Source organism: Phyllostomus discolor, chromosome 13 (assembly GCF_004126475.2).
Source record: "Phyllostomus discolor isolate MPI-MPIP mPhyDis1 chromosome 13, mPhyDis1.pri.v3, whole genome shotgun sequence".
NCBI lineage: Eukaryota > Metazoa > Chordata > Mammalia > Chiroptera > Phyllostomidae > Phyllostomus > Phyllostomus discolor.
In genome coordinates, this window is record NC_040915.2 from 59,388,710 (window position 1) to 59,409,783 (window position 21,074).

The 21,074-nt window shown below is 45.3% G+C and overlaps 1 pseudogene and 3 gene segments (V, D, J or C); 3 read left to right on the forward strand and 1 right to left on the reverse strand.

Annotated features, from left to right (window-relative positions):
• The window catches only part of LOC114510192, a 902,657-nt gene that overhangs the window by 97,197 nt on the left and 784,386 nt on the right, over positions 1-21,074 (forward strand).
• LOC114509077 overlaps positions 1-21,074 on the forward strand; it is an 863,521-nt gene that overhangs the window by 79,020 nt on the left and 763,427 nt on the right.
• The window catches only part of LOC114509076, an 805,173-nt gene continuing 791,971 nt past the window's right edge, over positions 7,873-21,074 (forward strand). Inside the window, 2 exon segments of the V gene segment in view lie at positions 7,873-7,961; positions 8,077-8,380. Of these exon segments, the coding sequence occupies positions 7,916-7,961; positions 8,077-8,380 (350 nt within the window).
• Positions 14,777-18,568, reverse strand: LOC114510183 (annotated as a pseudogene).

Sequence of the window (21,074 nt, forward strand, 5' to 3'; positions counted from 1 at the left end):
CCAAAACGGCGATACCATGACACAGCGCCCACATCAGGTAGAGGAAGAAGTGGCTTTAAGACTCCAGGTTGTGTTATGAGTGGTGGGGGGAGAGAGAGACAGAGGGAAGCAGGGGAGAGAGCGAGAGAAAGAAGTGTTTTCACAGGCTTCTCAGGAAACAAACTTCTGTTGTTGACATTTTTCTAACAACTGAATAGTTACTGAAGCTTAAAGGAGGCTCTAGAAGGGTTTCTACAAAAACTGGAAGTGGACTGGATGGTCCCTGCTCTGTTCCTTTTCATGGTTCTTTTGCTGGGGCTTGGTTGAACTCTTTGAATGTATGGGTTCATACTTTTGTTTTAAACTTTGAATGTATTTGGCTATGAGATGTTCCTCTGCTATTTCTTCAACTTTGGAGACTCCATTTACTCATTTACTAATTCTCTTGTTATCGTACATCTCACTGATAATTTTTTTACTTCTAAAAATGAGTGTTTCATTTTTAATACTTCCTGGTAAAAGCTATGCTCTCACAGTTGTAGAAGATTCTCTGAAATGGAAAAATGCCATTCCTGCCATCTACTATGGTCTTCAGTTTTAATGGGTTCACTTGTTGTCTTTGTTATCTTCTGTTTCTTTACTAACACTTTCCATTGTCATTCATTTCAAGAGGGTTTTCTCTACTTAGGTCAGTTTTGTAATAAGAGCTCAGTTTTTCAGTCTTCTGTCAGGTAAGTCCAAGATCTGAGTCATTTCTGGGTTATCATTGGTTGATTGTCTTTCCTACAGTTGTGGTTATCCTGTTCTTCATATGTCTAGTATTTTAGAATTGTCTTCTGGATCTATCTTATATTATGGAATGAAACTGTGGATCTTGTTAAATGTTTTTCTGACTTTTTTATTTTAGAAGATAATCTGCCATTTCAGTTTGGCCAAGAAGTTCCTCCCAGCCCTCTGTAAATGGGTGTTTAAATGTCCATTCAATTTTAAATCTCCCAGCACTGTACGGATCCGCATGCAAACAGCGCTCCCTACTGATTGAGCCACGTGGGAACTGGGCAGCCAGCTGCCTCTTAATTCTGTTCCAAATTCTGTCCTTGCTCTTCGGGTCCCCTCTACACAAGCACACTTCAGAGGGGGGCCCAGAAGTTCAGGAGCAATTGAGAAGGTTGTTTTCTCAGTGTTTTTCTTACCACTTCCTTCCCAGTCCCCTGAACCTGCTCGTAGCCCATCCTGCCCTTAACGAAGACCTCACCCTTCTTGTACTCTTGAACATGTCTGTCACGTGTCAGGTACAACAACACTAAAATAGTCTCCTCAGAATAGTCGCACTCTATGAAACTCCTATCCCACTTCCTGAGTGGACATTTCTGTTTCTATTGTGGGTAGAATATGTCAGCACTGGTTGGAGTCTGTACCCCACACCCATCTTTTACTAGAAAATCCTAACATCACTGCGTGGATGGAAGAGATGTTACCTCAGGAAGGGGCAGAGCTCTGGGGTGAATTTGTTTCAATGTGTGGGATGAAAGTTTCTTACCCCCGGTGACACATGGACACTCCATGAGGACAGGTCCCTGAAATGGGTCCTTGGTGTAATCTTCACCCCATTCTCCTTTTCCAAACTCCTGAAACCCTAAAGTTACACTCTTGCTGTTTATTAGATTATCTTCAATCTTAGTGAACTTACTCTTCTTCTTTCTGGAATATTTTTTCTCATTTCTGGATCAGACTTCTCTTCAACTAGCCTTCCAGCCAGGGTTGGGACTAGTCTAATGATCATGTCTAATATTTCCTCAGCCCTGACAGGTATGTGACGAGGTCACCCTGACCAGCACAATGGTCCTGTGGGGTAGGTCTGGACCACCAGGTATGGCAGCTAACACATTTCATTCTGGAAGAAGTTGGTGACAATTTGAGAAGACAGTAAACAGGACCAGAAGTGTTAAGGATCAACCTTCAACTGAGTGAATTTGAAGAGCTAATTAGCTTGATTACAGGATTCATATGTTGAGCAGTATCCTGCCCAGCAGCTGGAAGGGCTTTCCAAGGAGCACACAAAGACGACATGTTTTACAGGCAAAAAGAGGGTGGGACTAAGAAGTTAAACAGATAGATTATTTCAGACAAGGGCACTTCCCTTCGGGGAAGGCAGGAGATTCATCAGGCAGGTGACCTGACCAGTGCTGGCCTGGAAATCCCAGACTGCTGGGTGTATAATTCCATCCCTGGGGCAACTGAAACTGCAATTAAGTTAGACATTAAGTTTTGGTTTGGTGATGCAGTTTATCGAAATGGATTCCACTTTGGCCAGTTATTTCTTTTTTTAACAGACAGAATCAAGGGGCCTGGTGCTGAGCTGAGATAAGGAAGAGGGAGCCTGGGAGGTGAGCAGAGCAGGGGTTTTCAGCAGCCTTCCTGGTATACTGTACAGCCTTGAAGTTTGTCCTTCCAAGGTCAGCCACCAGGTGGCAGCAGAAGCCCATATTTGGGGAGGTTCTTGCTGTGCTTTACTTTGTCCTGTATGAGGTCCCAAAGCCTGTTTCCAACTGAGGTCCTCCAGAGGGAGATTTGGAAGTAGAGTGTCCCCAATCTGTACTGCAAGACAGGACCACAAATGTCCCCAGGTCTCAGCCTCAGAGCAGTGCAGAGACAGAACAGGTAGGATGAACAACCAAGCTACTGAGGAGGATAGGAAGTGGGCGAGGGATGTGAACAACCACCAGCTCTGCCTTCAGTACCTGAGAACAAAGCCCATTAGATTTCTTCTGACCCCAGCCCTTCTGAACCCTGCCCTCACCCTAAAACCACGCAGAACAGAAAGAAAGTGCTGGGATTTAGAGTGTGTTTAGCCAATCGAGCACATTGTGAAACCAGCAGTTGGAGGGATGGCGACCTTTTAAGTTGGACTGCATTTCCTGTGTACTGTCATGGGCTCAATCTTAGGAAATCCATGTCAAAGGAACTGAATGCCTCAGACTGGCTGTGCTGCCCAGGGACGCAAAATATGTAGAATCAAGGATCAGGTCAGTGTGTGGTGAGGAGACAGAAAAAAGAAGCAGATTTGCATGGAGGCCCCTCCCTCCTCTGAGGCAGGAAGACAGAATTAGAGAGGTCTGGGGGAGTCAGGCCCAGGGTTGTGGGCTCAGAAGGCAATGTTGTTGGGGGGTCTCCACCATGACCTGGACTCTGCTTCTCCTCACCATCCTCACTCAGGGCTCAGGTGAGACTGCAGGGGGGAGACCATGGGGACATCTGGGCTGCTTCTTTGTCTCCTTCTCAGTCTCACGTGGACCCAGCACTGAACTGGGCACTGAATGTGTTTTTGCTCTTTTCAGGTTCCTGGGCCCAGGCTACCCTGACTCAGCCTCCCTCAGTGTCTGGGTCTCTTGGACAGTCGGTCACCATCTCCTGTGCTGGAAGCCGCAATGATGTTGGTGGTTCTAATAGTGTCTCCTGGCACCAACAACAACTGGGCATGGGCCCCAAATGCCTGATATATGATGTCACAAAGAGGCCCTCAGGGATCCCTGATCACTTCTCTGGCTCCAAGTCTGGCAATACAGCCTCCCTGACCATCTCTGGGCTCCAGGCTGAGGAAGAGGCTGATTATTACTGTGCTTCATATAGGAACCCTAACACTGTCCACAGTGGTGCAAGTTCATGGGGAAGTGAAACCAAAACCTGCCCTGCACTGACAGGCTCCCTCCTGGCTCAGGAAATGCTTGTTCATCCCTGTACAGGGGGCTCACGCAGCATGGCCTAGACAATTGTATTTCTACCTATTCCCATCTCCTCTCCCAAAACTTCGAAAATATTGGGGTGTTTTTTTTCAGGTGTTCTCTCTCACTTGAAATCCAAAAGGAAATCCTCTCTCTGGTTTACTGTGTTTGCAAGTTTTTTGTGGATTCAGAGGCCACTCATTCCATTCCCTTCATTGTAACAGCCATTTGGAGCCCTGTGGTCTGCTTGTTGGGTAGATTACCCAGAGTCCTCTGGGAAATCTCCAGTTCAAATCCCTTGGTCTCCCACACATGTGCAGACTGTCCTGGATTCTGTTTTCAACCAATGAAGTGGGAATGAAATAAACTTTTTCTCCCTATCTCCTTTCTTCTTTTTTCTTTCTTTCATTCTTCCCTTCTGAGCTCCTAATATTTCCCATAATCAAGGAATGTTTGAGGTGGTAATTTTAATTAAATATTCTGCCTCTCTCAGAATTGCCCCTCCCCTCAGACTCCTGAGTGATTCTACTGCAATCAGCTCTGCACCTGAAATGTCTTCCCTTTATGGTGGGTATTTCCAAACAGCTGCTTGGTTCTTTAAGATATCTGTTGGATATGGCCCCATTCCTAAGGGATCCCCAAAGTATATGATTTTTATGATGACCCAACTCATTTTTAGCTATGATCCTAGTTACAATGAATCACAAAGTACAAATACACATAATACTCAGGCCAAGCATCCTTTGACCAATGAATGAGGCTGAGCTTAGGAGCCAGTAGACCTGGTGCAGTGACCCCATCATCCCAGCCTGTGAAACCTCTCAACGTCAGATGTAAAAGCTCTAGGTCTTGAAAATGACCTCACTCCTTGTCAAATCAGGGTGGATGGTCATCCTACCTGCAGTTACATCTTTGTTATAATGTTCTCTGTTTAAGCTACTAGTTCACATTTTTTCGGTTGCCTATTTCTTTCCTTATAAAGAGTCAGTACCTTCATGTTTAATCATCCAGACTGCCACAGTGACACTCGTGGACCCTCCCAGCTGGGTCACAGCACAGTGGGAAGAGTCTCTGCTATTGTGGACACAGGATAATGTCTTGAGTCATAGCCCCCAGTCTGTGTAATGCTGGTCACAGTGTCAGCCTGCCTGTAGGGTGCGTGTATGATAATATTCATGTCGAGCAACAGCAGAAAGCAGAGTGACACCTGCTCTGGTAATTCTTGTCATCAGACGTATGTCCTACACCCTGACTATAAGAGCAAGACCAGTATTTTATAAGTTATTTCCATATACTAGGAAGGTTGGTGCCCCCTTAACCACTTGTAATGATTCTCCTCTAATGTGGGACCACAATTTCCTTTTGAGAAGGTAGTCACTATATTACAAGAGGGACTCTTAAAAGGAGAGCCGGTAGTTAGATGTTGAGTGAAGAGCATCTCCCTAACATGACCTTTGTAGGAAAAATCACCCTTTGTTTCTTATGTATTTGGAGTGTCCAATTGTGGGAACAGCCCACTGCTCTTTCTCATATAATGCAACAGAATGCCTGTTTAAGTCTCTTTTCGGATGAGAAAAGAAGGGTCACTTTTGATGGAAAAGGTTCGACATGTTCTGCATCACTACAGGCAACATATCCACCCACGCTTCTCTTTCAGAGACACCCAGGGGCTCAGCACCACAGTCAGTGACCTTTCAGGGGTCCACACAGTGTCTGGCAGGTGCCACTCACTTTACACTCTACCTCTTCTGGATATTTAATCTTTTTCCCTTAATTGCAGTTTTTTAACCATACCCAAGAACATTTTTTTTCATTGATCTTAAAGAGAAAGGGATAGTAGAAAAATCTATGTGGGAGGGAAGCATCAATGGTTGCTTCCTGTACAAGCCCAGACTGGGGATCGAACCTGCAAGGGCTCTAGATTGATCCTACAACCTTGGCCTCTGCCCTCACCAGGAATAGAAACACTCAGTCTTTCTGTCATGGGATGATTCTTCAAATCAACTGAGCTGTGTTGGACAGGGTGTAACTGTAATTTTTAAAGGAATCATCATATTCATTTTGAACTGAAAGTATGGGTTTGGGAATCAATATTTGTGTGAGTTCATTTATTTGCTTGGATTTATAGATTATTAATCATAGTTACAAGTGTTCATTTCTCCTACTTAAGCAGCAGTCATGCTTAGTGTTTCTGTCTCACTTGTCATGTGATCGCACAAATACAGAGTGATGTTAAATGAGAAGGGGGACTCCCACAGCATAGGGGCTCTGAGGTGTTCCTGATTCTACCAGAACCAGGAATGAGGACAAGGTGGAAACTAATGAAGATCAGAGGTTTCCTCCTTGCTGTCCTATGTGAGTAACTGGAATGTACCCAGGGGGACCCCCCCTCCACCATTTTCACAGGAGAAAAGAATCCAGTCTACTTGATCCACAGGTGCAGTGATGGATCTCTGAACAGGTCATTGGTTACCACCACTTTACTAAGATCTCACTCTAGAGACATTATTCCCTAAACTGGTGGCGTATAGCCCAGCAATGATTTGTGCACCAACAGTGAAACAATATCAAATGGAAAACTGGCACTTGTTCTCACATCCCATTTCCTCTCCCCAATGCCTGATGCTGCCATAAATCTGTGCCCCCCCTTGGCCAGAATGTCACCTCTCTTTGCTCTTCACAACATCTGTGATGCAGAATGAACAATGACATTTAAATAGTGTTCTCTGAGCATTTTAACTCACAGAACTTGTAGCCATTTTCTGAGGACATTTCCATTCCAATCAGGGCAGGACCAGTCAGTCCTGATTTGTTTGTTCTCCAAATTCCACATTTCCCAGAAAAATACACCAGGCCAAGCATCTGTCTGTGGATGAGGGAGATTTGGCTTCACAAAGTCACACAGCTCTGAGGTGAGGTATTTCAATGTACTATGTAGAGAGAACAAGGAAGGACATTATGTGTCCTATGGAACAGAGAGACACACTCTGAGGACAAGCCATGGAGCCGGGCTCTTCCCCAGTCCTGCCCTGTCATGTCCCAGAAGCTCAAACACAGGAGTCCACTTCCCCTTATTCTCTTGGTGGCAATCAGTCCTACTGAGCTCTCTCTGCCTCATGGGTATGGTGTATTTTGACATTGTGGGAAGTCAATATGTCTTCCTTTGTCTTATTTTTTTCATCCATTTTCCTCCTGAAATTGATTTTATTTAACGTGTAATGTTGCACACCCAGGTCAAGGTCTAGATCATGAGCACAAAACCTGTGATCAGAGGGTTAAGAGACAAGCTCAATTGTTCTGAAGGGGGGCTCCGAGATACCTCATTGGCCAGTTGACACTCCATTCTAAAAGAGGATAAATGAGCTCAGATGGATGTAAAGGTTATCTAGAGATCTGTTACTGAGCTGGATGGGAATAAAAAGAGGAGGAGAAGGGAACAGAGCAGATTCTTCCAGCTCCCACTCAACTGCCTTCTCAGGTGCTTGTGTGGAATCATCTGTAGCCACCAGGGGGCAGCAGTGTCTAGATTTTTGAGGAAGCACTGTGGTTTACCAGAGGTGTACGAAGTCTTCTTCCCTGGGGATTCCCCTGAGTGGGTGGTTCAGGGAAGGTGTATGTGTTGTGTCCCAATATTTCTACTTGTGTAACTGGCAAAAATGCTCATGAACCTAGACATAGTAGAATTTGGGACAAGGTATACATGAAATTTCATTTCAACTGAGGAGCTTCAAAAAAAAAAAAACTTTAAGAAGGAATGAGAGATGCCAGCCCTTCTTAGGTCCTTGGATAGTGGAGTGGCTGGATGTTTTCTAGCCAACATGAGCCCTCATCCTCACCCTCCTCGCTGATGTCCCAGAGGGAAAGTCCCTGTGTTCCTGAAGCAGGGACCACCTTGACTCCTACAATACGAAGGACAGGCACTTCCAGGTGGGATCTATTTACTAGGCACTCAAATAATGGTCTCAGTGTGTCATGAGTGAGGAAAAAAAACTCACAAACCATCTAATTCTCTCAGATTAGCTGTGCCGTCTGGTGAGCAGAAACATCTATATCAAGGTTTAGGTCAGAGTGGGGTGAGGAGAGGCAGGTGCAGGAAGCAGATTTGCATGGAGGCCACTCCCTACTCTGAGGCAGGAAGAGGGGATAAAAGTGGTCTGGGGGAGCCAGGCTCAGTGTTGGGATCTCAGAAGGCAACACTCTTGGGGGTCTCCACTATGGCCTGGTCTCTGCTCCTCCTCACTCTCCTCACTCAGGGCTCAGGTGAGTCCTCCTGGGAGGGGACCATGGGGACATCTGGAATGATTCTTGTCTCCTCCTCAGGCTCACCTGGGCCCAGCACTGAACTCAGTTCTGAGTGCGATTTTGCTCTTTCCAGGTTCCTGGGCCCAGGCTCCCTTGACTCAGCCTTCTTCAGTGTCCGGGTCTCCTGGACAGTCTGTCACCATTTCCTGTGCTGGAAGCAGCAATGACATTGGGAGATATAATGATGTTTCTTGGTATCAACAACATCCAGGCTCTGCCCCCAAAACCCTGATTTATAATGTCAACACACGGCCCTCGGGAATCCCTAATCGCTTCTCTGGCAGCAAATCTGGCAACACGGCCTCCCTGACCATCTCTGGGCTCCAGGCTGAGGATGAGGCTGATTATTACTGTAGTTCATATACAAGCAGTAGCACTATCCACAGTGATTCAAGTTCATGGGGAAGTGAGACCAAAACCTGCCCTGTGCTCACAGGCTCCCTCCTTGCTCTGAAGATGCTTCCTCATCTCTGTGCAGGGGGCTCATGCAGCATGGCCTGGAGAACTCCTTTTCTACCTGTTGACATCTCCTCTCTCAAAGCTTCAAAAATGCAGGGGTTTTTTCTCATGTTCTCTCTCACATGAAATCCAAAAGGAAATTGTTTCTCTGGTTTGCGTCTTGCATGTGTTTTGTGGACCCAGTAGGTGACTCATTCCCATCCCTTCATTGTAACAGCCACTGGGAGCCCCACCCTCTGCTTTTTGTGTAGTTTTCCCACAGTGCTCCGGGAAAGTGTCATTTAAATCCCTCAATCTCCCACACCATTGCAGATTGGCATGGACCAACTTCTCCACAAATGATGTTGAAATGAGAATAAAGAAGTTTTTCTTTCCCTTCCCACATTCTTTCCTCCCTCCTTCCCTCCCTCAACTTTTTCCTTCCTCCCTCCCTCCCTCCCTCCCTCCATTCCTTCCTTTCTTCCCTCCCTCCTTAAGTCTGTCTTTCCCTGCTCCTAGTATTTTCCATAATGAGAAAGTTTTCATGTGGGAATTTGAGTGAAAGATTCTGCCTCTCTCAGAATCACCCCTCCTCTCAAACTCCTGAGTGATTCTACTAGAAGCAGCTCTGCACACGAAATGTCTTCCCAATATGATGGGATCTTTCCAAATGGCTGCTTGGTTCTTCAGACATATCTAGAGCCCAGCTGGTGTGGTTCAGTGGATTGAGTGCCAACCTGCAAACTGAAGAGTCATCGGTTTGATTCCTAGTCAGGGCATATGCCTGGATGACAAAGCAGGTCCCCTGTTCAGGGTGTGTAAAAGGCAACCACACACTGATGTTTCTCTCCTTCTCTTTCTCTATCTCTTTCCCTCTCTCTAAATATGAATAAATAAAAAAATCATTTAAAAAGAGAAAAAGATATATCTTGGATGTGGCTCCCCAAAGTATGTGATTTCCATGATGATCCAGATTGTTTCTAGCTGTAGTCCTGGTTGCAATGAGTCATGAAGCACAGATACACATAGCTCAGGCCCAGAAATCATTGACCACTGAATGAGCTGAGCTTAGGCCCCAGAAGATGTGGTGCAGTGACCTCATCATCCCAGGTTATAAGAATTGTCTCACTTCAGCCCTGATAGCACCAAGTCTTGAAATGACCTCTATCCCTACCAAATCAAAGTAGATGGTCATCCTACCTGAAGTCACATCTTTGTTATACTGTTCTCTGTTTAAGTTACTTGTTCATAATTTTTCTAGTTGCTCCTTTCTTTCCCCATTAAGAGTCAGTACCTTCATGCTTAAATCATCCAGGCTGCCACAGTGGCACATGTGGACCCCTCCCCAGCTGGGTCACAGCACAGTGGGAAGGGGTCTCTGCTATTGGAGATACAGGATAAGGTTCTGAGTCACAATCCTGTGTTTGTGTAATGACAGTAATAGGGTGGGCTGGTCTATAGGGTGTGTGTGTGACAACGTCCTTGTGCTGAACACCAGTAGAAAGCAGAGTGACAGCTGCTCTGATGACCCTCCCTGGCTTCTCAGGCATGTCTTTCTCTTTGAATTTAACAGCAATGCCAGTATTTTATAATTTATTCAATGTGCATAAGGTGTAAGAGACCCCATTAACCCTTCTAGTGTTTCTCATCTAACGTGGGGCCACAATTTCCCTTCTAGAATTAAGTCACTATTTTGTAAGAAGGATATTACATGGAGAGCCAGTAGCTAGATGTACATCGAGTGAACAGGATCTCTCTAGCATGACCCCCTGCAACAACAATGCCACCTGTTTCTTGTGTGTTTGGAATGGATATTATATGGAAAAACCCCTTAATTGTCTCAAATAAGGTAGCAGAATACCTGTTTGTCTTTTTAAGATGCAGATGGAAATGGTCATTTTTGATGGAAGAGATTAGACATGCTCTACATGGCACTATGGTCAATATATCTGGACATGCTTTTTCTCTTAGATGCTGTCAGGGACTCAGCAGCACAGGGTAATGACCTTTCATGGGTCCACACAGTGTCTGTGTCAGGTGCCACTCTGTTTACACTGTACCTCTTTGAAATATTTAATCTTTTTATTGCAATTTTTAAAAATCTTCAACTGAGGATATTTTTTCATTGATTTTAGAGAGGGAGAGGATAAGAGAGAGAAGCATCAATCAGATGCTTGCCATGCACACCAGACCAAGGGACTGAACCTGCAACATAGTCATGTGCCCTGACTGGGAATCGAACCTGTAACTCTTCTGTTATGGAACAATGATCCAATGAATGGAGCCACATCAGCCAGGGTATGATTGCCTTTTTACGGAAATCACCATATTCATTTTGACCCAAAAGTATGGATTTGGAAACACATATCATGTACTTAAATTTATTTGCTTCACTTTAAAGATTATTGACCATAGGTGCAAGTGTTTATTTTGCCTACTTTGGTAGCCGTCATACTTTGTATTTCTATGTCACTACTTGTCATGCTGTCAAACATTTACAGAACGATTTTAAATGAAATGAACACTACTGCAGCACGTAGGCTTGAAATTCTTCCTCATGTTAACAGAGCCAGGAACCAGATCAAGGAGGAACCTAGTGAAGATCAGAGGTTTGCTTCTTGCTATACTATGTGGACAACTGGAATGTACCCAGTGGGCCTCTCCATGGTTACCCAGGAGATAAGAATGAAGTCTACTTGATGTACAGGTCCAGCGGATGGATCTCTGAGCAGGTCACTGATTACCACCACTTTACTATTAGGTTACACTAGAGACATTAATCTCTAAACCATGTCGTATAGCACATAATGGTTGGAGGACCCCCAATGAAATGACTGTCAAATAGAAGTGTGTCACTTTCTCTCACATCCGATTCCCTCTTCTCCAATGTCTGAGACTGCCATAAATCTGTGCTCTCCTTTGGCCAGAATGTCTCCTCTCTTTGCTCTTCACAATACCCATGATGTAGAATGAACAATGACACTACAATAATGTTCTCCGAGCATTTTTATTCATAGAACCTCCAGTTATTTCCTGAGAACATTTTCATTCCAATCTGGCCAGGACCACTCAGTCCTGATTTGTCTGTTGTCCAAATCCAACCCTTTCCAGAAAAATACACAAAGCCAAGCATCTCTCTGTGCATTGGGGAGACTGTGCCTCACAAATTCACAGAGCTCTCGGGTGAGGTCATCTCAATGTACTAGGTAGGGGGCACGATGAAGGGCATTGTGTGTCCCATGTGATGGACAGACACACTCTGAAGACAAGTCCCAGAGTTGGGCTCTTTGCCAATCCCGACTTGTCATCTTCCAGAATCTTAAACATAAGAACCTATGTCCTGTGTTCCATTTGGTGGCAATCAATCCTACTGAGCTCTCTCTCTTTCATGAAGATGTTGTATTTCATCACTGCGGGAAGTCAGTCTGTCTTCCCTTATTCCCATTTCTTTCCCCTATTTTTTTTCTCCTGGATTAGATTTTATTTCGTGTCTAATATTTCATGAGGAAAGACCAAGAACTACCCCAGGAGCACTAACCCCATGACAAGGTGGATTAGAGACAAGCTCAAGGGTCCTCAGGGAAGGATCTAGACAACTTCGTTGAGCAAGTGACCTTCCATTCTAAAGGAAGATGGATACAGTGATAAATGAGGTTGGATGACTTTTAGGGTTATCTAGAGACCCAGCAGTGAGCTGGATGAGAATAAGAAAAGGAGGAGAGGGAGGAGAGCTGATTTTCCAGCTCCCACTCAAATGCCTCCTCAGGTGCATAGGTTGAATTATCTGTAGCCATGAGAGGGCAGCATTGTTTGAACTGGGGGAAGGCACTTACTGTGGTTTGCCAGACTGTATACAGTTTTACAAGATCTTGACCCTGACATTCTCCCAAGTGGGTCACTGAGGGTGAGGGATGTCCTGTATGTGTAGTGTCTCAATATTTCTACTTCTACAAGTGACAATAAATGTCCCTCAGTGGTAGACACTGTAGAGACTTGGACAAAGAATGCGTGAGGACTCATTTCAACTGAAGAGCTTCAGGCAAAGGTTGAGAAAGAATGAGAGATGCCAGCTTTGTCTATGGTCCTTGGATAGTGGAGTGACTGAATTTTTTTCTAGGCAAATTCAGACTGTGTCCTCAAATTCCTCCCAGGTGTCTTGGAGGGAAAGTCTCTGTAGTCCTGAGCCAATAACCATTTGATTCCTACAATAGGAAGGACAAGGACATCCAGGTGAGCTCCATTTCCTAGGTACTCGAATAATGGTCTCAATGTGTTCTGAGTGAGAATAAGCCACGTCAAACCATTTAAATTCTCTCAGATCAGCTGTGCTGTCTGGTGAGCAGAAACATCTGTATCAAGGGTCAGGTCAGAGTCAGGTGAGAAGAGGTTGGTGCAGGAAACAGATTTGCATGGAGGCCCCTCCCTCTTCTGAGGCAGGAAGGAGGAATAAGAGAGGTTTGGAAAGCCAAATCAGTGTTGGGGTCTCATAAGGCAATACTCTTGGGGGATTTCCACCATAACCTGGACTTTGCTCCTCCTCACCCTCCTCACTCAGAGCTCAGGTGAGGCTTCCAGGGAGGGAACCATGGGGACATCTGGGCTGATTTTGGTCTCCTCCTCAGTCTCACATGGACCCAGCACTGAACTGAGCACTGAGTGTGTTTTTCTTCTTTTCAGGTTCCTGGGCCCAGACTCCCCTGACTCAGCCTCCCTCAGTGTCTGGGTCTCCTGGACAGTCTGTCACCATCTCCTGTACTGGAAGAGGCCTTGATTTTGGTGGTAGTAAATATGTCTCCTGGAATCAACAACAACCGGGCATGTCCACCAAATTCCTGATCTATGAAGCCACAAAGCGGCCCTCAGGGATCCCTGATCACTTCTCTGGCAGCGAGTCTGGCAACATGGCCTCCCTGACCATCTCTGGACTCCAGTCTGAGGACGAGGCTGATTATTACTGTGGCTCACTCACCCACACTGCCTATAACCACAGTGGTTCAAGTTCATGGAGAAGTAAGACCAAAACCTGCCCTGGGCTCACTGTCTCCCTCCAGGTTCTGAACATGCTTCCTCATCCCTGTGCCGAGGGCTCATGCAGCATGGCCTGGTGAATGTATTCCTTATGTATCCCTGTCTCCTCTCCCAAAGCTTTAGGAATGCAGTGCTGGGTTGTTTTTTTTTCAGGTGTTCTCCTATCTCACATGTAATCCAGAAGGAAATGATGTCTTTGGTTTATTGCTTTTTCTTGTGATGTGTGAATCTAAAAAGCCACTCATTCTAAAATCTTAACTGTAACAGCCAGAGGTAGACCCGAGCACTGAATATGGGTAAAATTTCCCACAGTCCTCACTTTATGTATTTATATTTTTAATCAACCAAACATATTAAAAATTGAAAAACCTTTTTATATATTATCTCTAATCACAGCAGCCTCCATGTAGCAGAGAGGGGATGGAGAATATAGCAGAGAACATGGACGGGTGGGAGATTTTCTAGGTTCCTCCTGACCCCTGTGCCAGCATCACTCTGTGGATTTGAGAGCACAACGTCTTATCAGACGGCAGATCATGGTGGCCTGAGATGGAGGGGTCCTGATGCTCACACTGACACAGAGTGGGGCTGGTTGCTCCAATAGGCCATCTCTCAGCAGGAGCAGCCTCCAGGGAAACCCTGAGCCAGTTACAGGAAATGACAGGTGGCTGTGACTGACAGGAAGCGCTAACCATCATTCCTCAGCATTCTTCTGATCACACTTTGGGGAACAGCTTTCCCAGGAGCTCCTGGATTGAAAAGGCCTAAATACACCCTGGGAAAAGGACAGAAAATGTGTCTGAGTCCACCTTCTAACCTAGGATCCAAGGGGCTCCAGGAAGCTGGGTAGACTCATCAGATGTTTGGAAAAGGAAAGGAATGACAGAGTCTTTGGTCCAACAGCACCAGATGCTTGGCAGCCCTTGACTGAGAAAGCCTAGAGGCAGGCCAGGGAGGTGTGTGGGAAGCACTCTGAGTGAGCGGTGCTTATCAGGAAGCATGGTGATACAAGGCTTGTGTGTAGAAGAGTGAAAGACACAAATTAGAGGGAATTAAGAACTGAAGTGCCTGCTTTGGCCAGGGCTGGAAAGTAAAGCTGAGATAATCCTTCTGTCTGTGGTTAGGAGAGACCTGAGGCCCATTCTTTCCTTGGGGACAAGTTTGACAGGCCTGCATATAGTTGATGGTTTCAAGGTCTTGCAGATGGTCCCCACAGGCTTTCTGGGAGGCTTGACTACCACCTTTAGGTGTGTGGAGAGACTGGCTGTTGTCCTGGCTGCAACCAGGGAGGGCCTAGAGCCCCCCAGTTAGGTAGAGTCCATGGAGTCCTTGGGGAGAAAGCCAGGGACACAGTCAGAGAGCCCCAGGCCCTTGACAAGGGTGCAGTTGATGGAGAGAGGGCCACAGCTTAAGGCAGGTTTTTGATTCTCTGGCCTCCAGGTTGTTCATGTTGTTGTTCCAGTTGATGCGGAAGTGTGTCACCCAGGGTTTGAGGCTGTGATGTTCCATTGGCACTGAGAGAAGTCTAGCTTGGGGGCAGGTTCCTCTGCAGCTCTGGGTCAGGGTTCTCATTGATGACATAGTAGTCACAAACAAGAGCTCCTGTCCATGGTAGGTGCAGGCGATGAGACCTACTGTCACACCAATGGTGGCACTCTCAGGGAGGACGGATGGGTAGGGGCATAGTCCTCAAATACAAATGTGTGCCTCCCTGCTGGGACAGGGTGACCAGCACCAAGTCTACCTGGCCATCACCTTGTAGGGTGTGGCTGAAGCCAAAACTGTTGGGGTCAGGGGAAGGTCGTTGGCCTTGGAACGTGCCCCTTCCTGTGTCCATGGACTGATACCAAAATCCTCACTTTAAATTCTCTGGGCTTTCACACCTATGTTGATCAAACTGGATTCAGGTCTCAACAAATGAAGTGGGAATGAAAATGAAGGAGTTTTTCTTTCCCTCCCTCCCTCCCTCCCTCCCTCCTTCCTTCCCTCCCTCCCTCCCTCCTTTCTTCCTCCCTCCCTCATTCCCTCCCTCCTTTCCTCCCACCCCTCCTTCCTTCTTTTTTTCCTTCCTCCTTATGCCTTTTCTTCTGTGTGCTCTTCCTCTCTTTCTCCCTTCACATACTCCTAAACTGTCCCATAACAGGAAGTTCTCAGTTGACAATTTAAGTAAAAGACTCCATGGTTTCTCAGAATCTCCCCTCATCTCTGATACCTGATTGGTTTTACTGGAAGCAGCCCTGCACCTGAGATGTCTTCCAATTTTGATGGAATCTTTTGTGTCAGGTGCCACTTTTTGTACACTGTACTTCTTCTGGATATTTAATGCAATTTAATGTTAATTGCAATTTTTCTTTTATCCTCGCCCAATGGCATTTTTTTCATTGATTATAAGAGAGAAAGGGAGAGTAGAAAAATTGTTCTTTTCATGCAATTTAATGTTAATTGCAATTTTTCTTTTATCCTTGCCCAATGGCATTTTTTTCATTGATTATAAGAGAGAAAGGGAGAGTAGAAAAATTAGTGTGAGAGGGAAGCATGGATGGTTGCTTCTTGTACAAGCTGAGACCGGGGACTATGCCTGCAAGAACTAGGGATTGAACCTGCAACTTGGCCTCTGCCCTGACCAGGTATGAAAACCTTCAATCCTTCTGCAACGGGACATTTCTTCAATCAATTGAGCTGTGCTGGCCAGGGTGTAATTGCAATTTTTAAAGAAATCCTCATATTCATTTTGACCTGAGTATGAGTTTGGGAATAAATATTTGTGTGAGTTAATTTATTTGTTTGGCTTTATAGATTATTAATCATAGTTACAAGTGTTCATTTTGCCTACTTGGGTGGCTGTCATGCTTAGTGTTTCTGCGTCACATCTTGTCACGTGATCATACACATACAGAACAATGTTAAATGAGAATGGGTACTCCCACAGCATGGGGACTCTGAGTTGTTCCTGGGTCTATCAGAACCAGGAATGTGGACAAGGTGGAACCTAGATCAGAAGTTTGCTTCTTGCTGTCCTATGTGGACAACAGGAATGTGCCAAGAGGGCTTCTGCCTGGTTTTCTCAGGAGACAAGGATCCAGTCTACTTGATCCACAGGTGCAGTGGATGGATGTCTGAACAGCTCATTGATTACTACCACTTTACTATTATTTCACACTAGAGACATTATTCTCTAAACCATGTCATATAGCACATAAATGATTAGTGCACCAATGGTGAAACAATTGTATGAAATAGAAAACTGGCACTTTTTCTAATATCACCTCTCCATTCCCCCAATGTCTGAGGCTGCCATAAATCTGTGCCTTCTCTGGGCCAGAATTTTGTGTCTCTTTTCTCTTCTCAATATTTGTAATTCAGAATGAACAGTGGCATTAAAAGAGTGTCATCTGAGCCTTTTAATCCATAGAACCTCCAGTTATTTTCTGAGGACATTTCCATTCCAATCTGGCCAGGACAAGTCAGTCTGGGTTTGTTTGTTCTCCAAATCCAACTCTTTCCAGAAAAAATACACCAGGCCAAGCGTCTCTCTGTGGATGAGAGAGATTTTGCCTCAACAAGTAACTCAACTCTCAGATGAGGTCATTTCAATGTACTATAAGGGGGCACGATGAAGGACATTATGTGTCCCATGTGACAGACAGACATGCTCTAAGAACAGTTCCAGAGCTGGGCTCTTTGCCAAACCTGAGTGAATTTCACCTCCCAGAATGTCAAACACAACATTTCCACTTCCTGATTTCCATTCAGTGGCAATCAGTCCTAGTGAGATCTCTCTCCCTCTTGCTTATGCTGTATTTCAACATTGTGGGAAGTCAATCTGTCTTCCCTTTGTCCCATTTCTTTCATCCATTTTTCCTCCTGCAATTGATTCTATTTCAAGTGTAATATTCCAACCAAGGACAAGGTCTACCTCTGGAGCACAAACCCTGTGACAAGATGGCTAAGAAAGACCTCAATGGTTCTGTGGGGAGGGTCTGGACCAAATCATTTGGCAGTTGATATTCTGTTCTAAAGGAAGATAAGGAGCTCATATGGATTTCAAGGATATCTGGAATATCTAGAACCCTGGAGTGAGTTGGTTTGGAATAAAAAGAGGAGGAGAAGGCAACAGAGCAGAATTTTCCAGCTCCCATTCAACTGCCTTTTCAGTTGCTTGGGTGGAATCATCTATAGTCACCAGAGGGCAGTGTAGTCTAACTTGGAGAAAGCACTTAACTGTGGTTTACCATGACCTGTATGAAGACTTATCTGGAAGTTCCCCTGAGTGGGTGCTTGAGGGGGAGATGTCCTGTATGTGTTGTGTTTCAATATTTCTACTTTACAAGTGACAGTAATGTCCCTGAGCCACAGACACTGATTGTGACAAAAAATACTGAGCCAGATGCCAGCTTTGCCTGTGGTCCTTGGATAGTGGAATATTTTCTAGCCAACTTCAGACCCTGTCCTCACCCTCTTCCCAGATGTCTCTGAGTGGAAGTTCTGGTATTCCTCAACCAAGAACCATCCTGATTCCTACAATAAGATGTGGTCTCCATTTCCTGGACACTGGAATGATGGTCGCATTGTGCTCTCAGTGAGAAAATTCCATGTCAAACATTTAAAATAGTCTCAGATTAGCTGTGTTGTCCAGTGAGCCAAAACATCTGTATCAAAGGTCAAGTCAGAGTGTGGTGATGAGAGGCAGATGCAAGAAGTAGATTTGCATGTAGTAGAAGTAGTCACTCCCTCCTCTGAGGAAAGAAGAGGGGATAAGAGAAGTTTGGGGGAGCCAGACTCAGTGCTGGGGTCTCAGAAGGCAACACTCTTGCCTCAGAAGGGAATCTCCACCATGTCCTGGGCTCTGCTACTCTTCACCCTCCTAACTGAGGGCTCAGGTGAGGCCCCCAAGGAGGGAACCATGGGGACATCTGGGCTGATTCTTTGTCTCCTCCTCAGTTTCACATGGCTCTGCACTGAACTGAGCACTGAGTGTGTTTTTGGTCTTTTCAGGTTCCTGGGCCCAGGCTCCCCTGACTCAGCCTCCCTCAGTGTCTGGGAACCCAGGACAGTCGGTCACCATCTCCTGTGCTGGAAGCAGCAATGATGTTGGGCATAGTGATGATGTCTCCTGGTACCAACAGCAACCAGGAATGGCCCCCAAACTCTTAATTTATGATGATGATAATCGACCCTCAGGAATTCCTGATCGCTTCTCTGGCAGCAAGTCTGGCAACACAGCCTCCCTGACCATTTCTGGGCTCCAGCCTGAGGACGAGGCTGATTATTACTGTGCTTCATATACAACAAGTAGCACTAACCACAGTGGTGCAAGTTCATGGGGAAGTGAGACCAAAACTTTCACTGGGCTCATTAGCTCCCTCTTGGCTCTGAAGATACTTCCTCAATCCTGGCAAGGGACTCATGCAGCATGGCCTGGAAAAACACTTTACTACCTGTTTCTGTGTCCTAACTCAAAGGTGTGATAATGCAGTGGATTTTTTCTTTTTCTCTTTCAGGTGTTCTCCTCTCTCACATGAAATCCAAAAGGAAATGGTGTGTTTGGTTTATTGCCTTTGCTTGTGATTTGTGGATCCAAAAAGCCACTCACCAAACCCTTAATTGTGACAGCCACTGGGAGGCCCCAGCACTGGATGCTGGGTAGATTTTCAGCAGTTCTCACTTTATGTATTTATTTTTAGACCAACCAGACCTGTTTCAAATCTTAAAATACCATTTAATATGCAAGTTGTAATCACAACAGCCTCCACGTAGAAGTGATGCAGTGGGGAAAGTGGCAGAGAACATGGATGGGTGGGAGATTTTCTGGCTTCCTTCTGCTCTCCATGACAGCGTCACTCTGCAGCCTTAAGAGCACAAAAATAAAAAAGTTTTTCTTTTCCTTCCTTCCTCCCTCCCTCTCTCCTCTCCGTCCTTCCTTCTTTCCTTCTTTCCTTCCACTCTTTCTTCTGTCAGGTCTTTCTTTCCATCCTTTTTCCTATACCCCTAAACTTTCCCATAACAGGAAGTTCTGAGGTAACAATTTGAGTGAAAGACTCTATGGTTTCTCAGAATCTCCCCTCACCTCCCACACCTGATTGGTTCTACTGGAAGCAGCCCTGCACCTGAGATGTCTTGCCGTTACGATGGGATGTTTTGTGTCAGGTGCCACTTTTTTACACTGTACCTCTTCTGGATATTTAATTTTCTTTTCATGCAATTTAATGTGTGTTAATTGCAATTTTTCTTTCATCCTCACCCAATGACATTGTTTTCATTGATTTAGAGAGAGAGAAAAGGAGAGTAGAAAAATCAATGCTAGAGAGAAGCATCAATGGTTGCTTCCTGTACAAGCCCAGACTGGGGATTGTACCTGCAAGGATTGAGGTTTATCCAGCAACCTTGGCCTCTACCCTGACCAGGAATCAAAACCTATAATCCTTCTGTATGTGATGATTCTTCACTCAACTGAGATACGCTGGCCAGGGTGTAATTGCAATTTTTTAGGGAATCATCATATTAGTTTTGACCTGTGTATGGCTGTTATGCTTAGGGTTTCTGTGTCATGTCTTGTCATGTGGGCACAGATATACAGAGTGTTATTAAATGAGAATGGGGACTCCCACAGCATGGGGGCTCTGAGTTGTTCCTGGTTCTGTTAGAACAGGGAATGAGGACAAGGTGGAACCCCTTGAAGATCAGAGGTTTGCTTTTTGCTGTCCCATGTGGATAACTGGAATATACCCAAGGGGCATTTCCAGTTTTCCCAGGCGATAAGAATCCAGTCTACTTCATCCACAGGCCCGTCAGATGGATCTCTGAACAGGTCATTGATTACTACCACTTTACTATGATTTCACACTAGAGACATCATTCTCTAAATCACAGCACTTGGATGGTTAGAGGGCCTGCACTGAAACAACTGTGTCATGTAGAACACTGGCACTTCCTCCCATGTCCCCTTCCCTCTCCACAATGCCTGAGGCTGCCATAAATGTGTGTGCTCCCTTGGTCAGATCTTCTTTTTCCTTTTCACAATGTCCATGATGTGGAATGAACAGTGACACTAAAATAGTATTTTCTAAGTTCTCTTTTTCATAGAACCTCTAGTCATTTCCTGAGAACATTTACATTCCAATCTGGCCGGGACCAACCAGTCCTGATTTCTCTGTTCTCCAAAGCCAACTCTTTCCAGGACATACACCAGGACAAGCATCTCCCTTTTTGTGGGAGTGGGGAGATTTTGACTCACAATTCACACAATTCTGAGGTGAAGTCATCTTAATGTACTAGGTAGGGGGCACAATGAAGGACATTGCATGTCATATGTGACCAACAAACACACTCTGAGGACAAGTCCAGGAGTTGGGCTCTTTGCCAAATCTGACTTGTCTCCTCCAAATACCTCAAACACCAGATTTCCACTTCTTGCTTTCCATTAGGTGGTAATGAATCCTACTGAGCGCTCTCTCCTTCATGGATACGTTGTATTTCGACATTGTGAGAAGTCAATCTGTCTTCCCTTTGTCCCATATTTTTCATCCATTTTTTCCCCTGCAATTGATTTTATTTCACTTCTAATGTTCCACACCCAGGCCAAGATCTAGATCTGCAGCACAAACC